Source organism: Capra hircus, chromosome 19 (assembly GCF_001704415.2).
Source record: "Capra hircus breed San Clemente chromosome 19, ASM170441v1, whole genome shotgun sequence".
In the NCBI taxonomy this organism is placed as follows: domain Eukaryota; kingdom Metazoa; phylum Chordata; class Mammalia; order Artiodactyla; family Bovidae; genus Capra; species Capra hircus.
In genome coordinates, this window is record NC_030826.1 from 51,368,049 (window position 1) to 51,377,779 (window position 9,731).

A 9,731-nucleotide genomic window follows, 5' to 3' on the forward strand; every position below is an offset into this window, starting at 1 on the left:
CCTCCGGCCACTATGTGAAGAGCAAGTTGTCGAACCTCCCTGGTGGTCCAGTGGTTAAGGATCCACCTGCCAATGCAGGGGACATCAGTTCCATTCCTGGTCCAGAAGATTCCACATGCTGCATCGCAATACTGAAGCCTGAATGCCCTAGAGCCCATGTGCCTCAACAAGAGAAGACATCACAATGAGAAGCCTATGCACTGCAACAAAGAGTAGCCCCTGCTCATCACAACCAGTCCTGCACACAGCAAAGAAGATCCAGTGCAACCAAAAATAAATGAAAGAACAAATTTTTTAAGAGTAAATTGTAGGGCAAGAGAAGACACAAGGAGACCAGTCAGGACATGATTCTAGCTGTCCAGATGAAACATGGTAATTGCCTGGACTGGGCTCACAGCAGTGGAGACAAAATGAGGTAGTCCAATACAGAATACACTCTGCAGGCAAAGCTGACAGGTCCTACTGATGAAACAGATTGTACAAAGAGGAGAGGAAGAGGAAATAATCACAAATAAATTCCAGATGTATAGCTTGAAACAACTGAGTGGGTGGTGATGGCAGCATGTTGTGATGGAGAAAACCAAGGCAAAGCAGGCAGCCAGGCACCTGGGACAGGAGTCAAGGCATGTAGACGGCGCATAAAACCATGAGACTAGATGGGGTCAGCTAGCAAGGGGCATACAGAATAAAGAGACTTCCAAGATCAAGTTCCCAGGTACTGCACACTCTGCTGTCACCCAGCAAAGGAGTCTGAGGAGGACCAATCAGTGACCTCAGAGGAAAACCTGGAGTTCCAGGAAGACATAGATGTAAGTGAAGGAAAAGCTTTATGAAGGAGGGAGTGGTCCACCCTGGAATGCTGCCAAGAAGTTGAAAAGATACAGAGAAGTGACATTTAGGTTTAGCAACAAATAATCACCATGTAGAAGGACAGTCTGAGTGGCATGAAGGGAATCTAAATGGAAGAGATTGAGAGAATCCAAAGTGAAGAAACAGGGAGTAAGAAAGAGTTGTAAAGTATTACTACATAGCCTTGCTCCAAAGACAACCTAAATATCTGACTGTCCACATAACAGTTTAATGTAATCTACTCAGCCTCCTCCATGGTTTATTCAAGTTTGGCTACAAAGCAAGGTGACTAAGTCTAAAGACTGGTTTGGGAAATGGTTTCATCATTTTATAGCTATATCTTGCCCACTTGCAGGTACAGTGTGTCTGCTGATGGTTTTCTTTCAGAGCAGTAGCTCTCATGTTCCCGGACTCCATCCCACACATACAAAGTAAAGATTCATCTGAGACCAAATATATCCACATGCCCACTTTCTAGAAAATGAACTCTTGTGATAACGATGAAGTATCACAGTAAAACCCAAATGGGGAAGTTCTACACAAATCTGTTTTAGCCATAGCTCTATGAATGATTCATTTTTGAACTATAATTCATATGTCTAATTATTTGAAAATCACAAATCAAAAATGCCATCAATGCATATACACATTTACTACACACTGAAGTAACCAAAAAACCAACTTGATAATTTGATAATAACAGTACTGAACTAACAGTAACTTAGTAATTAAAATGCAACAATAGTGGCATCTGAAAACCAGAAATGATTTAACACCAAGATCGCAGGAATTCCAAACAAGAGTGCACTGTAATTTTGTGAGGATGTCAAATGCCGAGCGGCAGAAAACTTGGAGTTGTTACTCAACTTTGGTAAAGTTGTCAATTTTAGGAACACTTAACTTCACTAAATAGAACACCAGCAAGAAACTGCTAATACATGTACAGTAAAAGTATGTGGACTTGCCTGTGGATCACAGGAAAAAGCAATGACTGAGTCTGCATTTAGGGCAACCGGTGGTGCACCAGAAGTGGCCTACATTGGTCCACATGCAGGACAGCTGGACCCACACCTGCTGCTTTATGACAGTGCTGAACCATCAGACTGCTGGAGGCCACCCCAGCACAGGGAGGCAGTCTGGCCTGGATGCCCATGTGCTCAACAGTCCTAGAATCTTGAAATCACATACAGGTACCCCTTGGCCAGAGCCAGCCCCACAGATACACTGCTTCATGGTTTATAACATTTGAAGTCGTTCCAATAATTTAAAATTGGAAAACTTCACATTAAAAAAAAAAGTTTTCTGGCTCATCAAAGAAAAGAAAGACAAAGGGAGACCTGGCCAGGCTCAGCTGCCCCTTGAGCTGCACCCTGTGCTCTTCGGAGCCCCACTGATCCCACCCTCCAGAACGTCAGAAACGAGTCAAACCTCAGCTGCCACTGATCTCTGAATCTGCGCCATTATTCTCCTTCTACCCGGCTTTTTTAGACTGCCTTTCAATTCTCAGCATCATTTGGATTGGCACCCGTCGTCCTGTAGAGTGTACTGAAAAAGCGCCCTCAGGGTCTAACCCAGGAAAAGAGACTATAAGGATGGCCAGATGCCAAGTTCCCAGAAACAACTAAAAATGTTAGCTGCTGATATTTTTTCTTTATTGAACAACTTGCAAAGGCTGGATACTTTCTCAGCTAGCTCTAAGTCACAATCTCAGTAACTACTCAGACTCCCAAAACTTTTCTTCCTCTTAATAACCTATGAGGAGCTTATCAGGGAATGTTGATCATTCACAAATTGTTTTAAATAAAAGGTCAAAAATAAATCCATTAATCAGTTTTGAACAGTTTAAGCATGGTTTAAACATGTTTAACAGTTTAAGAAAAAGAAAGCCCTTTTCAAAAGAAAAAAAAAAAGCCCTAATTAGAATGAAAAAAGATTACAGTTACTTTTTAGAATAAATCTTTTCATATATGGACAGCAACCACAAAAGCTTTAAACCACATAATTAGTACTAAAACTGAATAAGACAGACTTTATACAATCTTTTCCAATGACCATCTCTGTTACTCCCTAAACTACTTTTGGATGAAACAGATTTTCCTGACCTTTTGGGCATGCTTAGTAGCTCAGTCCTGTATGACTCTCTGTAATCTCATGGGCTGTAGCCCACCAGACTCCTCAGTCCAAGGGATTTTCCAGGCAAGAATAATGGAGTACCATTTCCTTTTCCAAACCTTTTGAAGGTACGCCAAATAACAACTGAAGCACTAGTTCCTAGTGACTGAATAACTAAAATTACCATAAGGGAAATCGTATATATGTTCAACATCATATACTGAAAACAACCATCTTATATAAACATATCCATCAGCCCAGAGCAAGCACAGTACATGATAATATCAACTACCCTTCTTAGGCTAAAAAGTTCAAATAAATAAATACAGTCTTGAAGCAGAAAACAAAACACAAAAAGACAAATTATAAATATGTATGGGTGACATAGTCCCACCCTTTTGCTCTGGAGGCCAGGAAATAGATGGTAGTTAAACAAAATTGACTTTCTTTCCTACTAGCAGCCTGGGTCACTATCCACATTCCAACACCATAAGGAACCACTACTAGACCCAAGTTCCAACCCCTCATACTCTACTATTAGAGAAATTCTGCCTCCAAGTAATAGTAACAGGACATGACATAAAAGGAGCAAAGCCTAGATTCAAGACAAATTGCTTAGAAGGCTTTGGTAAAGTTCATTGTAACTTTAAAATAACTTTGCATTAATCTGTTACTAGCTGAACACTTGCCAGTAATCTTGTTTCCTAGCATACTATATTAGACTTCTGCATTCCACCTAGCTTGGATCAAAAAAAAAAAAGTAATCTAGTCACTAAAAGTAGACCTACCATGTGGGGACAAATATTACATCCCAAGTTGTCTTTCCTCTAAGTGTTAACAGTACTAAGTATATCCAAAAAAGCATGCAAATACTTGCAACGCTGTATTTTCTAACTTGTGTAACTTTCATTGTCTGAATTAGAACTCCCTTTGAATCTAATTAACACTATCCAGTGAATAACTACTAACCAAAACAGCCTTTTCCCTTTACAACCAAAACTGGAGTCTGAAATGATTTGTACTTTTTAGTTGACCTGCAACATGTGTCTGGGAAAGAATACCGCCGCTCTACCAAGGACATACTTCTGGCTCTGAACTTTCTTGAAAAAACTACTCAAGTCCAAGGGGCGCCGGCGCTATCCACTTACCCGATCCTTCATCCTCCAGCTCTGAGCTAAGGATTTGGAGCCTTCGATTTTCTCACAGTGCCTCTTTTTCATAAAAGCCAAAGGCAGGTTCCAGTCTGTAAGGTCAGCTTCATCTTCCTCCCCGAGGCCCAAGAGAGGCGACTGCAGCATCTCGGACTCCATGAGCGGGGGAGGGGGTGGGGGAGTCCTGGGCAGCAAACGCTCGAGAACCTCCAGCCTTGAAAACTAGTGTGTACCAGAATGGGTGAAATAAGAAACAGAAAAGGGGGAGGTAGAAAAAGAAACGGGTGGAGAGGGTGGAGAGACCCTCACTCAGGCAAAAAGTCTGAGATTCTTCTAACTCTGCGCGGGAAGTCGGAGGGGGTGGGAAATGAGGGAACCAAGAGGCTCCGCACAGACACACACACGCCCCCAGTTCCCAAGCCACCGGCTGCTTCTGAGGCCGTCAGTTCCCAGAAGGGCTGCGAGCGGAGCTGTCAAAGGCGTGCGAGACTCCAGGCCTCACGATGACCCTGCTCTCGGCCTCCAACGTCTCAGCCGATCAGAGGACAGGCAGGCCGCCCGCTCTTGGTGCCGGTTCGCCGACTGGGCTGAGGTCTTCGGCCGAGGGGATGAGGTTCAGAGCGCCTTGGGTCTCCTGCAGCCACTCTCAGCCCTGCGGGTCGCGCACTTGCCGGAGCTGCTGCAACCAGAGCCAGGACCGGCCCATCGTGCTCGCCCGGAGCCGGCTCCTCAGCACTGGGTCCGCGCGGCCTGGCCGGTCCTGGCCTCCAGCCCTATGGCTCTCGCCCGCCCGAGAACGAGTCTTGAGAGACAGGCTACACAGAGCCGCGGAAAAGACGGGTAATGTGGGCTTATTGGGTTTGGGGAGTTTTGCCCTCTGGTTTCAAGCTACAGTGAAACTCCGCTCATCAGCACATCAAGGAGGACGCCATATTGCCAAGACCCAGCATGCAGCGCGATCTACGGCGTGGGTAACAGGCCAAACTTCCTCAGAGCGTTCTGCCGCGCTTCCCAAGAGGCAGCGAGAGAAGTCTCCGCCCCCTTGTTACCATCGTTACCACAATTCAGCTTGCTAGTTTATAGCTTTTCGTTCAACAGATGCGTCACATCAAAGTCTGTCCTATAAACGAAACTGTGTCAATTTAATTAATTTTGAAAAAATCTTTATTATTACAAGTAGACCTACATCCTTCTGAAATTAAAGGAATCGACCCCTTGTTTTTTCCAGATTTTGGAAAAGTAAAAGCTTCCGAAAGAATCATTGATAATATTACAAAGGAATATAGTATCGGACGCGAGGTTGGGAGGAGACGTACTATCCTCCACAGTATCAATCAGACTCTTATTTTTAAGGAACACAGCGAAAAAATTAATTTTGACAATTGTAATTTTTGTTTAATCCATTTATTTTCTGAGCGGTTTATTCTTATTTGAATGTAGCTTTACTTGCAAACAGCTAAAAGCTATAGATCTCTATGCGTGGATCGCCTCCTGCACTACTTTATTGCTCTATTCCGTAAACATTGCGTGTTTACAGTGTGTGAGAATGTGTCCCATGCAGAGGGAATATAAACCCCAAGGGGCATGCAGTGCCTGTCTTCAGTAAACATAGTGCCTAGTGAGACACACATGTAACCATTAGATAAAGTAGTGGGGGGTGGGGTGTGCAGGAAGATCGGCAGGGAGGCTGGTCTTTCCCTCTGCATTTAGGCTTTGAGGTATCTGCATCTCAACTGTATCACTTTCCATGCCTGTGACAACCTTGATCCATTCCTTAACTAGTTCAGCCTCACTTTCTTCAACTATAATCTGGGTTTATATAATACCCACCTTGAAGGGTAAAATTAACCTGTGTAGGAGTCTGGTATACAGTGAGTGTCCAGTACAATGCCAGCAATGATGGGTATATACCAGAGGGAAATCCAGCAGCCCTGCGTGCTTTGTTAATCTAAAAGAGTCAGGCTGGACTCTCAGAGAGACCCTCTTTCTCAATATGGTTTCCTAGGGCTTTGACACGATGTCGAAATCCATATCAAAATCCTGAGGGCGGGTATTTCCCTGGGGGTCCAGTGGTTAAGATTTTGTCTTCCAATGGAGGGGGTGCAAGTTCAATCCATGCTTAGGGAGCTAAGAGCCACATGCCAAATGGCCAAAATACCAGAACATAAACAACAGAAACAATATTGTAACAAATTCAATAAAGACTTTTAAAACGGTCCACATAAAATAATAATAATTTTTTAAAGATAACTGATTTAACCAAAATCCAAACAGCATTTGTGTTCCTTTCAACATCTGAGTAAATAGGGCAATCCAAAATCATTCTCACCTAGCACATAGCAGGCATTTAATTAAAATTCTTGGATTAAAACATTACCATTCTAAACATTTGTTCAGTTATTACATCCTCATGAGCCCCATTCTCCCATGAAAACTCAAGGCAAATTCACCAGAACACAGATGGAGTTTAATATCTTCCTTTTTCCTTGCTATTAGTGTTGGCAAAATGTCCCCCACTGTCATCAGCAGAGGCTTCAGGACTGCAGGGTCCTGAGAAGATCCCACTCTCACCTGAGGGCAGTGTAACTCCAGCTCTGCCTGTCACCCTGCAGCATACAACAGTGAAGGCCAAGGTCCCCAGGCACTCTTTCAGAAAGCCTCAGCTACAGGAGAGTGGCAGCATTAACCCCATTCATTCCCAACTAGCCCTGTGACATGGGCATCAGTGAAAGTCACTCAGTCATGTCCGACTCTGCAACCCCATGGACTACAGTCCATGGAATTCTCCAGGCCAGAATACTAGAGTGGGTAGCCATTTTCTTCTCCAGGGGATCTTCCCAACCCAGGCATTGAACCCAGGTCTCCTGCATTGCAGGCTGACTCTTTACAAGCTGAGCCACAAGGGAAGCCCAAGAATACTGTAAGCCTATCCCTTCTCCAGCGGATCTTCCAGACTCAGGACTCGACTGGGGTTTCCTGCATTGCAGGTGGATTCTTTACCAACTGAGCTATCAGGGAAGCCTGTGACATGGGAAAGCTGCTTAATCTGTGTGTAAATCAGCTTCCTGACCTATGAAGTATGTCACCTGGGGAAATCCACTCAGCTTGTCTGACATTCTCAGTGAAGGTAGTAATGGAGCCTGTGGAACCCAAACATGGCAGGTTGTCAGAATTACCTGGGGAATGATTTTAAAATTAATTTTCCTGAGTCCCAGCTCAGATGTACTGAATCTTGGGGAGAGGGAGGACAGAGATTCAGAATCTCTATTTTTTAATCAGATAACCCTGACAATAATTTAAAATCAGTCAGATGTGGGGACACTGGGCAATATTCTCGCTAAGGAAATCAAGCAATAGTCTCCTCCAGTGATTCCATTCCAGCCCAGTGGTGGACCTTCAATAACTGTTTGTACTGAATTGGGGTGGGTTGCCATGCCTGCCCCCAGGGATCTTCCACAGGATCCCCTGTTTCTTACGTCTCCTGCATTGGCAGGTGGGTTAATTACCACTAGTGCCACCTGCTGCTGCTAAGTCACTTCAGTCGTGTCCAACTCTGTGTGACCCCATAGACAGCAGCCCACCAGGCTCCCCCATCCCTGGGATTCTCCAGGCAAGAACACTGGAGTGGGTTGCCATTTCCTTCTCCAATGCATGAAAGTGAAAAGTGAAAGGGAAGTCGCTCAGTCGTGTCCTACTCTTAGCGACCCCATGGACTACAGCCTACCAGGCTCCTCCGTCCATGGGATTTGCCAGGCAGGAGTACTGGAGTGGGGTGCCATCGCCTTCTCCAAGTGGGAAGCCCCAAATAAATGAAACAATTATCCAATCTTTCATCTAATACATCAGAACAAGACTCATCCTCTCCCCCGAACTACATAACAAAACACCCTCTAGTGTTTCACAAATGTGACCCCAGAACCTAGAGACATTTGGGGTCCATGTACTGGACTGATGATTTGATACACACATTCTGTCCCCAGCCCACCACCAATTCCTACAGAATTTCCAGTCTCTGCCCTCCTCTGTCCGCAGTCTTCACATCTGAGACAAGAAAACTTTTATTTTGGGGCCTCACAGCTTGCAGGATTTTAGTTCCTCAAGGAGGGATCGAACCCACGCCCCTTGCTTTGGAAACACAGAGTCTTAATCACTGGACCACCAGTGAAGTCCCAGGCAAGAGAAACTTAAAGGTGAACCTCCAAGGACACTTCAGCATCAAAATTCTGTTATTCATGTAAAAACCAGAAAGGGGCTGGTGAAAGCCCAACTCCCAACCTGAAGGTTCAGGAAGGGGCTTGAATCATTTCACAGCATCATGACATTTAAAAGAAACCTCTTCCCAGTGTTGTCATGAGAGACTCTATTCGAGTCCCAGATAAGCATTTGGAAATTTGACTCCAGGTTTCTGGAAGGCAGAGAACGTCGATGACTAATGACAGGCTGGAAATTCAAGGGCTAACGTTTCTCACCTGGGTGATCTCATTACCGCGGCGTGTGATCCGCGGCCGCTTGGGCCTGCAGTTCGGGTTCCCAATGTCTCCAATTCCTCACAAACAAGGACATCTCCTGCTTGCCACAGTCTCTAAATAAGATACTTTAATCATGAAAACAAGTTCTACAAATCTCAAAAAATGTGTGAAACCTGATTTGATTCGAGCTGTGGAAGGGGAGAGGGTGTTGATGATATCCCGCTGGGAGTGAACATCAAGCTGCAATGTGGAACTGGGAGAGAAAGGGCTTTTAGGGCCAGTTCTGATGTGAAACGTAGCAGCTAAACCACCACCACTGATGTGAAACAATCAATAACCTTTGACCTTCAGGTACAGAAAGGGGAGTGCTATGTGCCGAGTTGCTTCAGTCATGTCCGACTCTTGGCGACCCTATAGACTGTAGCCCACCAGACTCATCCTCTGTCCATGGATTCTCCAGGCAAGAATACTAGAGTAGGTTGCCATTTCCCCCTCCAGGGGATCTTTCCGATCTAGGGATCGAATTCGTGTCTCTTATGTCTCCAGCAAGGGCAGGTGGGTTCTTTACCACCAGCACCACCTGGGAAGCCCAGAAACGAGGGATCTTGTCTTATAATATGAAGGTGGAGCAGAAGACCCCTTAAAACCCTAAATCTCAGATTATTTGGCAACCAGAAGCCAAAGAAACTGCAAAATGTGCAAAGAACAAATATAAATAAAACCTGAGTGTGTGGGTCAAATACAACACAGGTCAGGGGTAAATCTAGGGGCAAATCTGGGAGAACAGCCAGGGCAGGGAGAGGGTCTGAATAAATGCCTCGGGAACACAGCACATTGCCCAGGAAAAACCAAGGAGGCTGGGTTTTCACAGCCTCCAAGCTCAGCGGTTGGCTCATCTTCTCTCCAAACACAAGACCATCACAGCCGAGGTATTCCATTTGCAACAGGATAGCCTGCGTTCCATCCTCCAATATTGCAGTTCCTCTGCTAAATCAATCAAGGGCACTGAATGTGTTTTGTCATCAAGAATCAGAAGCAAGCCTGGAGGTCAAGTAACTTGAGAAAACCGGGTGCTTCGCTGAGTTATTGTTTTCCATGCAGGGAGACAGGCCAGCTCCTGTCCTTTCCAGAGAAATCTGTGCTTAGCTTA

At 44.9% G+C, this 9,731-nt stretch overlaps 1 protein-coding gene across 2 annotated transcripts in view; it reads right to left on the bottom strand.

Moving 5' to 3' along the window:
- Positions 1-5,056, bottom strand: part of RPTOR (regulatory associated protein of MTOR complex 1) — a 322,789-nt gene extending 317,733 nt beyond the window's left edge. The window contains exon 1 of one of the 2 annotated variants that reach the window (XM_018063632.1): positions 4,110-5,056. In XM_018063632.1, the coding sequence (XP_017919121.1) occupies positions 4,110-4,271 (162 nt within the window). In that variant the 5' untranslated portion in view covers positions 4,272-5,056. The remainder of the gene's footprint in view (positions 1-4,109) is intronic. The other variant, XM_018063633.1, reaches the window with a different exon arrangement.